At 38.6% G+C, this 18,648-nt stretch overlaps 1 protein-coding gene across 13 annotated transcripts in view; it reads left to right on the forward strand.

Moving 5' to 3' along the window:
• Nucleotides 1-18,648, forward strand: part of ADAM22 (ADAM metallopeptidase domain 22) — a 220,833-nt gene that overhangs the window by 133,057 nt on the left and 69,128 nt on the right. For all 13 annotated transcript variants that reach the window (XM_041727581.1, XM_041727579.1, XM_041727582.1 and 10 more), the window contains exons 5-6: nucleotides 12,331-12,413; nucleotides 17,762-17,825. In XM_041727581.1, the coding sequence (XP_041583515.1) occupies nucleotides 12,331-12,413; nucleotides 17,762-17,825 (147 nt within the window). The remainder of the gene's footprint in view (nucleotides 1-12,330; nucleotides 12,414-17,761; nucleotides 17,826-18,648) is intronic.

Genomic DNA, 18,648 nt, shown 5'->3' on the forward strand with positions numbered 1-18,648 from the left:
AATTTCATGAGTTTGTAATTATATAGTTACTGTATGTAGGCTACATTGATTTTCCATTCTCCCAATTTAGAACTGCATCTCAGAGCACCTGGTAAGTACTCTCTCTGTATTACAGTAATTTGTTGCAGTGGAGCACTTTGTGGGAACTTAAAATTTTTTAGTAGTCCAATAAGACATTGTTATATTGTCTATATTGTCATTGTTATATTGATGAGTCTGTCATGATTACCTGACTGCTGAAAAATATCTACTCTTGCCTATTTTCTGGTTAAAAATAAGCAATTTGGGAAGCTCTGAACCAAAGATCAAACTTACTGTATTATTTGTGTAAAAATACTGATGAGTATTTTTAAATGAAGCTAAGGGGAACTAGAATGAATGGCTGCCTAGAAGTAATTAAGATACACCTTAATCTCATTAGGCAAATGAAGATAGGTTAGATTATTCCACTAAGCAAATCTTCTTAGAAGCAAAATCCCTGGATTTAGAAATCTAAAAATTCATTTGATGAGAAGTACTGTATTGAATAGTGTCCCTTTAAAACTCAGGTCCCTTCTTGCCTGTGAATATGACTTTTTTTTTTTTTTGCAAATACGATCTTTTTAGCTGTAATCAAATTACAAAGAGGGCCCTAATCCAATGGCTGGTGTCCTTCAAAAGGAAACCTTAGACATAGAGACACAAATACCCAAGGGGAAAGCAATGTGCAGACAAGGCTGAGATTGGAGGATGTGTCTACAAGCCAGGGAGCACAGAGGATTGTAGGCAACACTGGAAGTGAGGAAGAAGCAAGGAGGATTCTTGTCTAGAATTTTTAGAGGGAGCGTGGTTCTGCCAGCACCCTGATTTCAAACACCTAGCCTCCAGCACTGTGAAAGTATCTATCAATTTCTGTGGTTTTAAGCCACCCAGGTAATTTGGTAACTTGTCACAGCCATCCTAGGAAACTAATACAGAAGGCATTTTGATTATAACTAATATAAAAATCACTTAGAATATATGCTGGGATACCTGGGCTGATATGCAAGGGGAGAAAGGAGTAAGTCTGTACATTTTGAAAATGCATTTCAAGACTAACAGTTGTTGCTTAGGGTGCTTGTGAGATGGAACTCCTGGAAACTTACCATAGTTTTCATATTTTGTTTTCCCTAGCTGACATTACCCAGGGGAAATCAGTATAAGGAAAGACTCCTGCATAACAATAAAAATAGATTTTAAGTTTACTAGGTCCCCAGTGGGATTTTTTTTTTTTTAACCTGAGAGCTCATAAGACAGTTATGGCCCTCATTTTCTGTGGTGTTCATTTTCCAATAGGACTCTTTATTACCTTTATTTATATCCAGTAACTTTCTAGTTCTGTCTCTTTGTTCCTTTTCTTGTAGAAACTTTTGCTACAGTAATATTCTTATACATCTCTTTCACAGGAACCATGCGACTTTTAAATGAAATTATCCCCTTTATTTTGTCAACTAGGTTTGTCTATTAGTTTTTTTTTTTTTTAAGATTTTATTTATTCATAGAAACACAGAGAGAGAATGAGAGGCAGAGACATTGGCAGAGGGAGAAGCAGACTCCATGCAGAGAGCCCAACATGGGACTCGATCCAGGGTCTCCAGGATCATGCCCTGGGCTGCAGGCGGCGCTAAACTGCTGCGCCACTGGGGCTGCCCTGTCTATTAGTTTTTAAGATGTTATTTATTTATTTATTCATGGGGTGGGGGGGGAGGCAGAGACATATGTAGAGGGAGAAGCAGGCTCCCTGCAAGGAACCCAATGTGAGACTTGATCCCTGACCCCAGGATCATGCCCTGAGCCAAAGGCAGACGCCTAACCGCTGAGCCACCCAGGCGTCCCTTAAGATGTTTTTTAATTGATGACTATGCTATAAGATCCTAGTGCTTATCACTTAATATTATGATAGTGCAGAGATTTTGAATGATGCTTTAGCTCTAGATCTTGGAGTAGGCTGATAATTTGGTGCAGCTTAAATAATTGCAGGTTGAATAGAGTGGCAAACACAAATATCCAAAGTTATTAACCAGTAGTATAAATGAGAGACTGGCTAGTTGTGGTAAAATGGGCAGTGTGGGCCTTACTCATCTTCAACTGGTTTTTGTCCTATAGGAAGATGGAAATAAGGGAATAGAGGCTTACTGTTAACAAATCTCCTAATTTTCAGGGGAAGATGGAAATCTAAGTTTCCAGAACTATGAAGGTCTGAGATTTTATCTTACTTGCAGGTTAACAAGTTAGCCTGCTAGAATTTCATTTGTGCTGGCAGAAGACAGGAAACTCTTGAGTCAGAGACAAAGGACTTTAATACTCATAGCAATAGCAGTAGCTAGAACATCAGTATTTCCTTATACTTGTCTCTTGATTCCAGAGGTTAACAGAGGGAAGGACTAAGTGACACCTGCATACCTGGTATATTGTGTTACTAGAGAGAAATTCTGAATTTAGGAAACCAAAGTCTTTTTTTTTTTTCCAAAATCTTTTTAATAGTAAGTTTGCTTTGCTTTTTCTTCTAGAGGGAGATAGCTCTTTCTTTGAAGGCTGTCCACTATACAGACATTCTTGAAAGGATAGTCCAGAACAATCTCAGAAAACAAAAAGTCTTAGGTTTTTATTATAGCAAAGTGTTAGTGATGAATTTTTCAGAATTTATTTCTGTTATATTAAAAATTACATTTTTAAAAAGATTTTATTTATTTATTCATGAGAGACAGAGAGAGAGGCAGAGACACAGGTAGAGGGAGAAGCAGGCTCCATGCAGGGAGCCTGATGTGGGACTTGATCCCAGAACTCCAGGATGACACCATGAGCCGAAGGCAGATGCTCAACTGCCGAGCCACCCAGGCATCCCTAAAAGTTACACTTTACAAAAAGATTTTATTTACTTATTTGAGAGAGAGAGAGTGAGCAAGAGAGAGAATCTGAAGCAGACTCCATGGTTAGTGGACAGCCCGATTCAAAGCTTGATCCCACTACCACAAGATCATGACCCGAGCCAAAACCAAGAATCACACACTAAACTGACTGAGCTCCCCAGGGGCCCCTAAAACCTACATTTTTAACCAATAACTTAAATTAAGCTGATTACATAAGGATGTTTTTAAAAAATCTTTTGAAAATTTATAGTGTGAAATTAAAATCTAGGAAGTATTAATTGATACTTTTTAAAAAAAATATTTATTCATGAGACACAGAGAGAGAGACAGAGAGAGAGAGAGAGAGAGAGAGAGAGAGAGAGGCAGGCAGGCAGAGACACAGGCAAAGGGAGAAGCAGGCTCCATGCAGGGATCCTGACGTGGGACTCAATTCCGGGTCTCCAGGATCACACCCTGGCTTGCAGGCGGTGCTAAACCACTGTGCCAGTGGGGCTGCCCTTAACTGATACTCTTTTTTTTTTTAATTTTTATTTATTTTTATTTATTTATGATAGTCACAGAGAGAGAGAGAGGCAGAGACACAGGCAGAGGGAGAAGCAGGCTCCATGCAGGGAGCCCTATGTGGGATTCGATCCCGGGTCTCCAGGATCGCGCCCTGGGCCAAAGGCAGGCGCTAAACCGCTGCACCACACAGGGATCCCCTTAACTGATACTCTTGACTAGAGTCATATTTCATAGCCCAATATACAAATTTCCCTACAACAAACAAATTTTAGGAATTAATATAGGGTTGCCAGTCTTTTTATTTTTACCGAATAGGCAAACAGCCCTTTCAAAATACCTAAATTCTACTTATTATTGTTACCATAGAGAGAATGAATATGACAACTAATGCAGTATGGTACCCTGGATTAGATCTTAGAACAGAAAGAGGAAATTGATGGAAACACTACTAAAATTTGAATGCACACAGTCTAGTAAAAGGTAATGCATTGTGGTTAATATAGTTTTTACAAGTATATTCAGGTAATGTAAGATGTTAACAGCAGGGGAAACTGGGTGATTAGGTGTACTAGAACTCTGTGTATCATCTTTGCAACTTTTTGTGAGTCTAACATTCTATTAAAAATTTAAAAATAGATAATAATGTAAGAGAATGAAGGAACTCATCTTAAAACAAAGAGCAATTGTATAAAAATGAAATACATTTAGCTTTATGAAAGACTGACTACAGTGTGCTTATTTTTCTTATTTGGCATGGATGGGTAGACTCAAGGATTACTGGCATTTGGAAACCACCATGTGATAGCTTTATTTAATTTTAATTTACTATAAAATGAAGTGAGATTGTCTTTCTCCACTTTTCTTAGAGAGCTTGTAGAATCAGATACTCTTATTCTTTGTACCTGAACTGATGTTTAGCCTATGTCCCTTCTGTGAATCTAGACTGATTCTTTATAATCTCAAGTTATGAATTTTAATCAGGGTGGATTGGTGGATCCTCTCCAACATAAGATTTTGCTTTTTTAGGAATTTCCTTGATGCAAATGGCCCCAGCGAGACTTGGTTTACTCCTGACTCAGTAATGTCTGAAAATGCCATTTGTTACCATTGGGAGGGAGGGGAAAGGTAAGAAAATGTCGGGTTCTTCATGTCACTGTTAATCAAGAGGAAATGGAAGAAGTTATTGTAGAACTTCTGGTTCTACAGAACCAGAATGTCTGGTGGAATGGACTTCAGTCATGTGGCCACAAACATAAGTCTGGGCAGTGTACATGCCCAGAAGGAATCTAATATACAGTAGAGTTCAAGGGTATGGCTTCAGTTCTTTCAAAGGTATACTGGGTAGAGCATAGCTTCCCAAACATGGTAGCATATTGGAATCATGTGGACAGATTTTTAAATATGCCAGGTCCCACCCCTAGAGATTCTAATATAACTGATATGGAGTAAGGCTTATTAATTTTAAAAATACTTTCCTGGTGATATTAATGTATATTCAGGGCTCAGAACTACTGTGCTAGAGTGACCAGGATCTTACCTGTGGAAGAGGATGACTGGCAGAAACTCCAGTGTGCAGGGCAGAAGGCTGGTCCTAGGATTGGTCCCCATGGAGCAGAAGAGGGCTTTACCCAGTGAGCAGAGCAGGAACACAAGGGTTACACAAGGGTTGAAGATTTGGTCTGTAAGTATTGCATTGGCCCTATCCTTTTTATGGTAAACACATCAACTTGATTTGCCTGTGGCTTTTATGGATGTAGCATTAAATAACCTGCATCCTCTGAAACCCCTTGGTCTTGGAGACCCCTTGGAGAGTAACCCCTCTAACCCCTTGGAGAGTAACCGGGATGGTTGATCACACTGGTCCCTTTAATGCAGGCCAAAAGCATCCCGTAGACTAGCTCCTACAAGTAGGATGGCTCTTCAGGGCTCTGTACATGGTAGAATTCTCACATATTCTTATCTCACCTTTTAACTTCCATATTGTTTCTGATAAAGTTGGCTGTCCTGGGTCCAACAAGAAAAGATATGGAGAAGAGCTGTGACTGTTTATGTCTTTTCTGCTTTGTTATGAATCTGCTGAGGAATTAGTATAGGATTTCAGGGAGCTCAGCAGTGAGGAGCTCCAGAATGCAGGGACAGTTGTGGTGTAAAGTAGTTGCTCTCAAACCTTAGAGTGCATTGAAGTCAGCTAGAGGGTTGACTAAAATACAGGTGGCTGGACCACATCTCCAGACCTTCTGATTGGGAAGTCCAGGGTGAGGCTTGAGAATTTGAATTTCTAACAAGTGCATGTTACTGTGCTGGAAACTGCCCTGTGATTACTGCCAGGGGAGAGACTTGATTTGGCATCTGGCATACCCAAGTTTAAGTAGGTAGGAAGGTTCTCTCTTAGTCTGTGTTTTCTCACTTATAAAATATTCACCTCATCTGTCCTTATGAATTCTCTCATAAATCACCAAGATCACTAAGCAGAATGCCTAGGTTATGGTAGATACTTTCATTTTTTTAAAGATCCCAGTCTTTCTGGTATCCTTTACAGGGAGAAAATTTGGTATTGGACTGAGTATTTTTAGTTTAGTAATTCCAAAGGCAATATTCAAAATCACCTGGGGAACTTTTTGCATCTCTAAAAACCCTGGAGCCCTCCCTCCTTGAAGATTCTGATTCAGTAGGTCTGAGTGAAGGCCTGGGAATCATAGGTTTACAAATCCCATCACAATAAGGCTTTAGTTTGGGGAATAGTTTTGGGAATCATTGCTACTGAGCAACCATTCTCTAGTGCAGGGGTTCTCAACCACTGCGGTTTCACTGAATCACCTCAAGCATTTATAAAGATGCTGATGCCTGTGTCCCATCTCCAAAGATTATGATTTAATTGATTTGGAGGTTGGCCTGGCTATTGGGATTTTAAAAGCTCCCTGGGTGATTCTGATAGGCATCCAAGTTTGAGAACCACTGTTCTGGTATATTCCTCGAGTGAGAAAACCATGGATTATTTGTAAAAATGCAGATTCTTGGTCTCACTTCTGAGCTGTGTAAACAAACTTTCAGGGCAAGAAACGTAGGTAATCTGCATTATTAATCAATGCCCTGAATTGTTAGTCTTGCAAATAAATTAAGAGAATCCTAGCTCAAGGGACATGATAGAATCCCTCATTGATAAAATATTCCCTGACTGCACCCCTTTCCTTCTTACATAGTAGTTTACAGTAGGCTTGACTTTGTTATCTCATGGAATTCCTTGCATCCTCTTGATAGCAGTGTGAATAGATAGTAGTCCTATTTTATTGATGAGGAAATTGAGATTCTCAGTTTCCTAATAGCATGTTTGGAGATACAAGCATAGATTAGGTACATGTGCTTCCCTGAAAAGACACCATAGGCTAGTGGAGGGCATAAGACAGAAACAGGAATGCAGGTGTAAAGAGATGCAGTACAGACATGAAAGTATATGAAAATTCAAAGAGAGGTTGATGAGAAGTAATTTGTGAGAAGAAGGAAATCAGAGGACACTCTTTAGAGGAGGTGGCCCTGGCTCATCTTGGAAATAATAAAGTTGTAGAATTTTCTTTGAGGGTCTGAATGGAGGGCAGATGACTATGGCCTCCCTGCTGTGCTCTAACTGGTTCCCTTTATTGGATTTTTATAGTTTTATACCCTAGTCTCTGTAGCTTCTTTTGTGCTTTCAGTGTATTATATTTATAATAAATTCTGTTTTTCTTTTGAGATCTTTCTGGCTCTTTAATAAAAATGTGGTTTGTCTTTGAATTTTGCAAAGAAATAATTATTTTAACTTCCTTAGAATAAAAACTGTAATAAGCCTTTTGTCAATTGGGTGATAAACCAGTAGACATATGAACTATCATACAGCTTATTTTTATATAGAGGTGGATAATTTTTTGGCTCTAATTAGCTAAAAATAAACATCTGTACTGTTATGGTTGTGTTATTTTTTTTAAAATTTTTATTTATTTATGATAGTCACACAGAGAGAGAGAGAGAGGCAGAGACACAGGCAGAGGGAGAAGCAGGCTCCATGCACCGGGAGCCCAACGTGGGATTCGATCCCGGGCCTCCAGGATGGCGCCTCCAGGCGCCAAACCGCTGCGCCACCCAGGGATCCCTATGGTTGTGTTATTGAATCAAGGAATATGAATAAAGTTTCAATGACAGCAGGTTTATCTTTGGAACAAGAGACTTTAAGGACTAAAGCTATGGTTGTCTGTTGGATAAAGAGCTGAACTCTATTAGGATATGCTGCTAGCTTTTCTCTTTCCCTACATCTGTCTTAGATTATTATATATAATAGCTATTTTCATAAAGCATCTGGTTCCTCCAGGAAGTTGTATGAAGATATGGAGAACTATTATAATTGGTAAGACTCAAGAAATTTGGCTTAAGTAGTGGTCTTTTTTGTAGTATACAATTTTTAATAAAATGCAGTTTATTATTTTGAAATGCAGTGCATCTTTTAAGACAGATATAAGTGCAAAGATACAATTTTATTATTTTATTTTAATACATATTTTATTTAAATATGTAAATAATTTTATTTTAAATATACATAAATAATACATAATAAAATAATTTTATTATTTTATTTATTTAATACATATTTTATTTAAAATAAATACGTATTTTATTTAAAATGTATATTAAATTTAAAAGGCACATATTTTGTGACCTGCCAGGTCCTCTTCTAGTAATGTGTTTTACATATATATCAACAGAATTGCACAAAAATATTGTAAAAGGATGTTTGCAACATTGTTTATGATGATAAAAAATGGAGATAATCTAAATGTCCATTACAGGACAGGAATGTTTAATGTACAGGAATGTTTAAATGAATTATGGTTCATCTCTATAATGGAATATTATGCTATCACTGTAAGAATGAGATATTGATATACAAAGAGGTCAAGGTTACCTTAAGGAAAAAAAATCAAGTGGCAGAACAGTGTGCACAGTGTAAATCCATTTGTGCACTGAAACAGGTACCTATGTATATATTTCCTTAACTATACCATTTAGGCCATTCCTGACATGGTACATGGAGTCACAAATGTTTGCTTTTCAGGAGTCAGCTGTAGCCTGAACAATGTGTATGAAGAGAATATTTTTTACTCTTCACCATGTGCATCCTGAATTCTTAGAAGTTTTTCCATCAGCATTTACTATTTTTAAAATATGGGATCAAAAGTTATATAAACTCAATATCTATTAAATTTTATTTATTTTTTATTTTAATATATCAATAAGTTTAATGTAATAATTTCATTTCTTCAGTTCTTGGTTTAAATAATTATTGACATATGGTAAATCCCTTAAAAAAAAACCACAACACAGAAGTTAATTCCTGTCATTATTTAGAAGAATTACATATACCACCAGTTGAGAGCCTCAGAATTGTAATTCTAATAACTCAACTGAAAGAGATTTTACCCTCCTCCCCTGTTTGTGCTTCTCTTGAAGTGTCGTGGAAACATTTGATAATGAGTCAACCATATTGAGTTCTTCACTTCATTTGCAGTGTTAGGCTTTTGTGCAGATGGGTCTTGATCATATGCTGGTTTTGGATCGATTCCTATTTTTCAGAATCAGAAATTAGTGAAAGATTGTTTTTCATTATCCAATCATCTGTTTATTCCCCGTATATTGGAAGCTTGTTTTAAAACATGAATTCGTGGGACACCTCGGTGGCTCAGCGGTTGAGAGTCTGTCTTTGACTCAGGGCATGATCCCTGGATCCGGGATCGAGTCCCATATCAGGCTCCCTGCATGGAACCTGCTTCTCTGTCTGCCTGTGTCTCTGCTTCTCTCTCTCTGTGTCTGTCATGAATAAATAAAATCTTTAAAAGAGTAAAACAGGAATTCTTTGTTCTTTTTATGATTTAATATAACATGTTTCCAAAATTGGTATTTTATTTTATTTTTATTTTTTTTATTTTTATTTATTTATTTTTTTTTATTTATGATAGTCACACACACACACAGAGAGAGAGAGAGAGGCAGAGACACAGGCAGAGGGAGAAGCAGGCTCCATGCACCGGGAGCCCGACGTGGGATTCGATCCCGGGTCTCCAGGATCGCGCCCTGGGCCAAAGGCAGGCGCCAAACCGCTGCGCCACCCAGGGATCCCCCAAAATTGGTATTTTAAAGAAAACTTTAGTAGCTTTTAAAACATTTCTTATATGCTTTTGCCTATGACATATTTTCCCCACATAGACTTCCATTGTTCCCCAATTTGATACCATAATTCTTGTGATTATCTTTTTTGTTTCTACTATCTTTATATGTGTTGTTCACTGTAAGTCTTAGACTTCAGAAAGAGATCTGATGAGGTTAATCACTGTCCAGTAGAGGGAAACATTTTCACATAGAATTCTTGCTCTATCCAGGTCACCTCATTGAGTGTTGGCCCCTCATGTCTGTCTAGTAAAAAGCTAGAGTGTTGATTTCCGGTCCAATTAGATGTTTCCAGGAAGGACTTTTAAGCATAATGACCTCTAATTTAGAATCTAATCTTTTGGACAGTTCAGTCCAACAACCCAACAGAGGATATTTTAAACTCTATTAAATATACTTCTAGCCCTACTCAAAAAGTAAATTAAAACAGAGGCTCAGTTAGTTAAGCATTTGCCTTTGTCTCGGGTCATGACCCCAGGGTCCTGGGATTGAATCCCGCATTGGGCTCCCTGCTCAGCGAAGAGCCTGCTTCTCCCTTTCCCTTTGCCTGCTGCTACTCCCCTGCTTGTGCTCTCTCTCTGTGTCAAATAAATAAATACGATCTTTTTAAAAATAAATTAAAACAAAACAAAAACCCCAAGGAACCAGCTGGGGGGAGAGTTTAGGTTTACCCTAGACCCAATAGGTTCTAGGCCCAACTCATAAGTATTGTAGGGGAAATGACACAGGCCTTGCATTTACATGTTCATGCAAGGTCTGCATCCCTACTTGGCAACTTTCCAGGTGGACAACTTTGGCTTCTGGAGATTGTGACCTCCTATATAGAAGAGAGGTAGCAATATTTCTTTATAGGATTGATGTGAGGATTTAGGGAAATTGTGTATTTAAGTTAAATAGAACAATAGTTGACACACAGTAATTTTTTTTAGAGAGAGAGTGCATGAGCGAGTACATGAGCGAGTGGGGAAGGGCAGAGGGAGAGGGAGAATCTTAAGCAAGCTCCACACCCAGTATAGAGCCCAACATGGGGCTCAGTCTTATAACCCTGAGATCATGACCCGAGCCAAAAACAAAAGTAGGATGCTTAACCCAATGAACCACCCAGGTGCCCCTATACATAGTAATTATAGTAGTAGCAAACATTGAGGGCTTACTAAGTACCATGCATTATTGTAAGCTCTAAATGCATTTTACTTTTCTTTAATCACCTGAACAACCTTGTGAAATTGTTACCCCGATTTGACAGATGACATAGGCAGGTTCTGGAACTTGCTGCAGACTGCATAGCTAGTTTAAACAAAGGAGCTGATAGCTCATGCCCTTAACATCTTTACAAAACCAGCTCAACCCAGAAAGTCAGTGTCTGGCTTTATTTCTGTTCTTAAACATGTGGCCTACTGGGTTACACCCCGTTTCAGGCTTACAGGTGGACTACCACCCTGTTCTTTCTTACCTTCCATCACATCCAACCATAGTCCTTAGTTCATGATGCTCCATGACTCCCTTGAGGATTTGGAGGTGTCACAGGATCAGGGATTTCACTGAGTGCCATCTTGCGTGTTCTCTGCCACCTCACCAGAACTGAGGTTCACCCAGCGCTATAGGATTATCTCATGAGGAGCAGCAGTCACAGGCCAGGGTGCCTTCTTGGAATTCCAGGGGAGAAAATGCCTTCAGCCTTGTTATATCCTGTGTCTTCCTGTTCTCTCCCCTCCACATGTCAAGCACTGAATATTTTAGGTAGGATTAATCCTTAAGGCACAGTATAAAGCAGGTCGAGTTTGCCCCTTTAAAACATTCCTTTGAATCTTTTTGTTTTACTGTTTCCTATCCTAGTGGGTCAATTGAATTAGCAGCTTTTAGCTTCTGAAGAAATAGGAGATTAGTGGGGAAATGGCAAAGGCCATTTAGAACAATGCCTTTCAAACTCTAATGTGGATCTGAATTACCAGGACCTTGTTTAAAGTACCAATTATAGTAAGTGGGTATATTGGGGCTGGGACTTGTGATTGCATTTCTGACCAGTTCCAGAGTGTCTCAGCAACACCATTGGTTTCTAGACCACACTCAGAATGGCAGATATTTAAAGACTGAGGCACCACCCTGAGAAGGCAGAGGATTTACGCTATTACCTCTTCCAAGAACATTTAATCCAAAGAAATAAGTGTCTTGGGAATTAATGTAACCAGCTGCTAGAAGAAACATTGGAATTTCAAACTTCACCCAATGTGCTTACTGTAAAGCCATTCATAGTTGGAGAACAGAATAGTATAAACTTGTCAAGTTTTGATATCAACACTATAAAAATAAGTGTTTTTCTCTATCTGTTTAATTTAGTGACTGTCAAATGATTTATATACATTTTTACTCAGCTTTATGTGAAAAAGCATCCTCTTGCTGCTGCTCAACATTGTTTCTCATGACTGGGCAAATGGATGACTCAGTTGATCCTGGTACAAGGGCCACATGTGTATTTCAGTATCTGTTTCTTTGTTCTTTCTATCATCACCTACATAAAAGGCAAATTAAGTCAACTTTTATTTCCCTGGCTTTAATTTGGAGTTAGCTGGCTCACTAGAAGTGTTTATGAATAATTCTGTTAGAACAGGTTTGATAACACTAATCTGAATAAAGAAATATTCTGCAGAGCTTTATACATGGAGGTGTGGTGTGGCAGGAATCTGTGAAATGATGCAGGTGATTTCTCCTGGCAAGGGCAGAGGCTTATGCTCTCTGTTTCTGTTTCCAGGGAGGAGAACACTGCTACTACCAGGGCCACATCCGAGGAAACCCTGATTCATTTGTTGCATTGTCAACATGCCATGGACTTCAGTAAGTGTCCTCCAAATTTTTGTACCATCCATTCTTTCGATCACTGTTTTCTTTATTTTTAATGTACTGTAGTCAAAATCTTTATGTCAAGAAATAATTTTAAATCAGTGATGAATCTGATCTTTTTCTTTTTCAAGGTGTATAAACCAAGCTGATTTTAAAATTGGAGTTGCAGAAACAGACCAGGGTCTTTGGTATTATGATATGATACCCTGTAGTGATGTTCTGGTTTCATCTAAGTTGTGACAAGAATGTTTTGGGTTATGCTGGTTCTCTAGATGCTCAGCCCCTTGGTACCCAGTTCTGCCCCTACCTCTTCTTGATGTTAGTTTTTATAGTTTTATGGAATAATAGAAATTTTAGTAGGTGGAATTTCTCGACTCCTTGCACAAAAATGACAAACTGCAAGTCACCTCAAAGAGCTCATGTGTTTCAGCCAGAATCCCACCTAAAATCCACAACAAACTTGTGGGAGGGTCCATCTGTTCTCAGAAATCTCCAAGGAATGGAGTTCATCCTTCCTCAGGGCCTTGCTTCCTTTCTCATAACCTTCATTATCAAAGAATGTTTGCTGATGTTTAACAAGGGAATACATCTACTTCCTCTGTTCTGTCGCTAATGGTGATACACAGGTGGCCATCTCTTATTTGTTTTGTTAACGCCTTATAAAGCTACCGTGTCATTCCTCTGCATTCTACTTAGGCTAAATCATCTCAGTTCTTTCTTGTTTGTGTTACTTTTGGGGGCACAGAACAAGCTAGCACTTTAGTTTTGTTAAATTTTTGTTTGGAAACTTTAAAATGCATTCCGCTCCCAGGTTAGAGATCTGGCTTTTCCATGTAGCTAGCAGTTACTGAGTGTCTGCTGTGGGCCAGCCACAAGGAAAATCAAGGCCATGAGAACTTGAGTCCCATCCCCAATAGCTCACAGTCCAGTGGGGGCAGCTAAAGCTAGCTCAGCTTCCTGCTATGGAATATGATAGGAATATTTCTTTCTTTGAGAGAGAAAGTAACAGAATAATGCAAGCAGAGAGTGGGCACTGAGCAATGAGGTAGTGTTTGAGGGCTCCAGGGAAATGTCACCTAGAAAAGGTAGAGTGATCCTTACAACAGGCTTTGATAGAATTTTCTGAGAGAGAGGGGTAGGTAGACAAGCTAGGAAAGAGATATGATAGATGAGCCTGGAAAATTGATCTAGTGTGCCTAAGTGGTGCCTTGTTAGGCTCAAGCAATTGGTATGTGAGAGGCAGAAGAGAGTATGAGGAACACCTAGGTAGCCAGAAGAAGGAGGCCAGGTTCATGAGAGCATGGAAAACTTCCATCTGCTTATTGTTTACTCCACTTATTTTAAATAAATTCTTGGAGATGTTTTTACAAACAGGAATCCATGCCTCATATCTGAAAGCCTTGGTTTTCTTATCTGGAAAAGGAAACACTAATGTGCCCTTCAGTAATAAAATTCTTACATCTGATCTCAAGATAATCCCACCTTTCCACTAGGCCCATTGATGTTTGTGACAGCAAATGTATGATAGTGATATAAAAAAGAAGAGGCATTTTCCCCCCTCTCTTCCTTTTAAAATCTCAAATTGTCATTTAAGCATCTTGCCCAGTACTTATTCCACGTTGCTTTCCAGTTTTGTAAGAGGATACCATATTGTGAGAAGCAGTGAGAAGTCATCCTTGCCTTCCGAGGACTCTGATAGACCTGAGATCCCAAGACCAAGAGCTTGCTAGGCATTTGAAGAAGGATGGAAAAGAAACTGTAAGGAAACTTTAGTGAGTAGATCAAGAGTAGAACTCAGAGCCAGCTTCAGTTGTTTTAATGAAGTAAAATTTACCTCTACCTTGAGAAACCTTTTCATTCAAAACTAAGCAAAAAGTAACAGAAAATGCACCATGTGCCAAAGAACACTGTGAGGATTGTATATAAGCATGTTGGGTGCTCTGGGACTTTTGTGAGCGTGTTGGATAAATTTACTATTGTTCCTTTTTATTATTTATTAATCAATACTTCTCATGTTGATTTTACCTTCTGAACAAAAACTGATAGAAATATTTTAGAGGATATTACTAAAAATTAATCTGTGTTTTTTCAATTATAGTGATTTGGGTATGAAACAGATGATCTCATCCATGATTCATCTTTTATAAATTACCAAATACATATGGAGATTTTTCATTTTTCTTAATTTACTAAATTTAGTTGAAGAACATAAAGGGGAAAATAATCAGCTTTATGTCTTTTTCATAAAGAACCTGAAAATGCACATTTTTTTTTTTCAAATTCAAAGGACTAACGGATAATATTTTGGTCCTGGTACGTTTGATGTTATGATAAAATCCTGTAACTATGGGAACCTAAAAGAATGGCATCAAATGTAAGTTTATTGCCCTCTTGTGGCAATTTGTAAGAATGGCTGTTTCTTTTCAAAATCTTGTTTTGATCCAGCCTTTTAAAATTTTAGTTCAATTGACCTATAATAAGTAGGTCCTAGCTGTAGGTTTTTATCAAATATATACTGTATGTGGATTCAACGCACTTATTGGAATTTATACAAATATAACAAAGGTGTCAATCCTCAAACAAAGCAATAAAACATATACTTTTCAATAGTTCAAGAATTACTAATGGCACATTGTCATATAGGGAGCCAGAATCTTCTAGACATATATGGTGTCAGAATTTGCTTTCTTTAAACTGTGTATCATGATGTTTAACCCCAATAAAAATCACTTATTTTCACATTCAACACTGATGTAGTGCAAAAAGAAATGATACCTTGTATTTAAACAAAATAATCTGCTGCTTAATCAGCATAGCTCTGTGAACTTTGGCAAAGGGTGATGGTTCTGTGCAATTTTCTGGGTGAATCTGGCCAGTTCTCAGGGGCAAAGAGAATGTCTACTGTTGCATTTGGTCTACTGTTTTGAAAAGGCTTCCCTCTTCTGATTCCTTAGACATGTATTCTCAGTAATACCTTAAAAAGTGCATCTGTTTATCTTTAAATTCGAAATGCAGTGTCATCCAAATTCAAAAAGTGTACTTTGGTTGAAAACCTTACAGATGTGAGAGTAGAAGTTCTAAGGGTATATGGAAGCAGAGGACATGTGGAAGATGTTACAGTAGGAATGAAAGAATTTGGAGAGGCAGAGCTAGAGGCCATTATAATTATAGCTCAGGGAAACCAACTGATTTCACTACGCCATCAGTGAGAGATAAATACTATTCTATGTGCAATAGTGGGGTCCCATGCAGCATTTCTATAGAACACTGAAAAATGACCCCAGAAAACTGTGCCTAGTCCCTTCTCAGATGCCTGAATGATAAGACACATTTCTTCAGCATCATAAGGAGCTTGATCTTAGTAGAAGGACATGTTCTCCTACAACGAGTGGCCATTGGGATCTCTCTGGATGGGAACTGAGGCCATATGTAGGTTCAAATACCCTCCAGAGAATTCCTCAGTTGGCTGATAGTCATCTCTGGCCTAACAGATCAAAACCCAACTTCAGATTTATGCTCTCCTCCCTGCATCCTGCTTCCATGTGCTCAGCCCCTTCTGTCCTTCCTGTGGCTTTTCCCATTTTATTAAATGGCAATTCCATCTCACCAGCTGCTCAGGCTAAAACTTTGGCGTTCTCACTGACATGACTCTCTCATATGCTCCATTTCAAATCTGCCAATAAATCCTATTGGTTCTACTTTTGAAAAGTACCCAGAATTTAACCAGTTCTCACCATCTCCACCAACGCCACTGTGATCTAGGCAAATACCATCTTTTTTCACCTGAATTATTGCGATAACTTCTCCATTTCTATTATTGCCATCTGAAAGACTATTGTAACACAGCAGTTAGGGCAATTAATTTAAAATTTAAGAGCGATTGTATTTCCACCTGCTTAAGCCCTCATAGTGGCTCCACGTGTCTCTCAGAGTAAAAGCCACAGCCCTCAGGAGGTCCTGTCTCATGTGGCCCCACTCTTTCTCTGATCTCATGTTACTGTTCTCCTCTCACCCACACCCTCCTCCAGCCACACTGCATTCTTGATGTTCCTGGAGCACACTTAGGGTTCGAGTCTGACATGCTCTCTGCACAGATATCCTTATGGCTCATCCCTTCACTTCTTTCAGATCTTTGTTTAAATGCCATCTTCTCTAGAAAGCCTTTCTCTGAGACTCTATATAAATCAACAGTCTTCTCTCCCTGGTCTCTACAACCAGTCCTCTGGCTAGAGGACCATTTATCACCCATAACTTTCTTTGTTTTCCTCCCTAGAATTTTTCACCACCACATGTATATTTATTTCATTGTTGATTGTATTTTTTGTCTGTTTACCCTAGAATGCACATTAGAACCATGAGGGCAGAGCATTGGTCAGTTTTGTCCACTTCTGTATCACAAGCACCTAGAGCAGTGCATTGTAGGTGCTTATATGTGTTGTGAATGAGTGAATGGATGAAGAGGCTGCCGATTGCAGATGGGCAGTTCAGGAACCAATCTGCCTGGACTCTAGTCCTGCCTCAGTTCTTCCTGGTTATGTAATTTGGGCAAGTTACTTCATCTCTTTGGGCTTTGGTTTCCTTCCTTGTAAAATGAGTATAGGCAAGTATATGAGTGTACCTCCCTCATACATTTCCACAGGTGAGTAGAAGATTAAATGAGTGTAAAGTGTTTAGTTCATGGTAAGCTGTTGGAATGTGTCAGCTCTTGTTACGAGAGCATCTTCCAGGTGTGTGGTAAGTAGGCATTTCTCAGGATAGTCCCTGACAGCCTACATCAGAACCACCTGGGATTGTTTAAAATGCAGCTCCTTGGGCCTTAGCCAAGAAATCTGAGGAAGGCCCTGAAAGTTTCACACTTTTGCAAGCTCTCCAGATGAACTATTTGCATATTAAAGTTTTAGAATTATGTGTTGGAGGGAGGATTAGAGAATGATAATCCTGAACCTGGGGACACTGCTGCTTATAGGAAGTCAGAGGGATGGGGTCTTTCCCTCTTAGTAGATGTGTGTGTGTGTGTGTATGCACACATGTGTGATATGGTGCAGTGTGCATGTGTATGTGGGATGTATTGGGAAGCATGTGTGGTGTGGTGTGCAATATGTGGTGTGTAATCTGTGTGATGTGATATGTGGGGAATGTATATGTGGTGTGGTATGGTATGTGGGGAGTGTGTGTATGTCTGTGTGTGTATGGTAGGTGGTGTGTATCTGGTGGTGATGGATGGGACTGGGAAGTGAGTGTTGAGAAGTAAATTGGTCCTCTGGCAGCTACTGATTTTAAAATGATCTTGTTCTGAGGCAAGAGTCGATAGCCATGCCTAATTATTTTCTTGTCCTTGGCAGTGGGATGTTCTATGATGGGAACCACACCTATCTCATTGAACCAGAAGAAAATGACACCTCTCAAGTAAGTGCTCCCTCTGTTTGCTATGGCAAATGTAAAAATTGATATTGGGAGCTTTTCCCCTTCATTTTTCCTCCTCCTTTTGTCTTTATTTTATTTTTATAAATAAAAATATTTTTATATATTTTAATATTTTAAATATTTATTTTTATAAATAAAAAATTTTTTATTTCTTAGAGTCAGGATAGTAAATATAAATATATACATATATATATAATTAAATATTGAATAAGTCAAACTCACAAGGTTGTTTTTTTTTTTTTTTAGCCTTTTACTCTGTGTATTGGAAATTTCTTCTGAGGTGTTCTGAAACCTCCATTTTTTGTTCTGTCTCCGCCATCATGTGCTAGGATTTGTCTTAGTTTGCTCAGGCAGTCAGAACAAGATATTGGAGGGCTTAAATAACACAAATTTATTTTATCATAGTTCTGGTGCCTGGAAGTCCAAGATGAAGATGCTGGCAGGATCCATGAGGGCTCTCTCCTTGGATTGCAATGGCCTCTTTCTTGCTGTGTACTCACATGACAGAGAGATAGAGAACTGTGGTGTCTCTTCTTCTTAAAAGGGCACCAGCCCAACCCCACCCTTAAGACCTATTTTAACCTTTATCACCTTCTCTTAGGTCCTGTCCAAATACAGTCACATTGGGAATTTAGGCTTAAACATATGAGTTTTGCAGGGAGGACACAGATATTAAGTTTATAACAGACCAAATCAATAGATATGTGATTTTCCACCTCTCTTTTGTTTCTAGAGTTCAGATTTTTCTATGTTGCCCATTGTCTGTAAGGCCTTCTGCTGATGAAATGTAGAGAAATCTAAATTT

This window comes from Vulpes lagopus, chromosome 13 (genome assembly GCF_018345385.1).
Source record: "Vulpes lagopus strain Blue_001 chromosome 13, ASM1834538v1, whole genome shotgun sequence".
In the NCBI taxonomy this organism is placed as follows: domain Eukaryota; kingdom Metazoa; phylum Chordata; class Mammalia; order Carnivora; family Canidae; genus Vulpes; species Vulpes lagopus.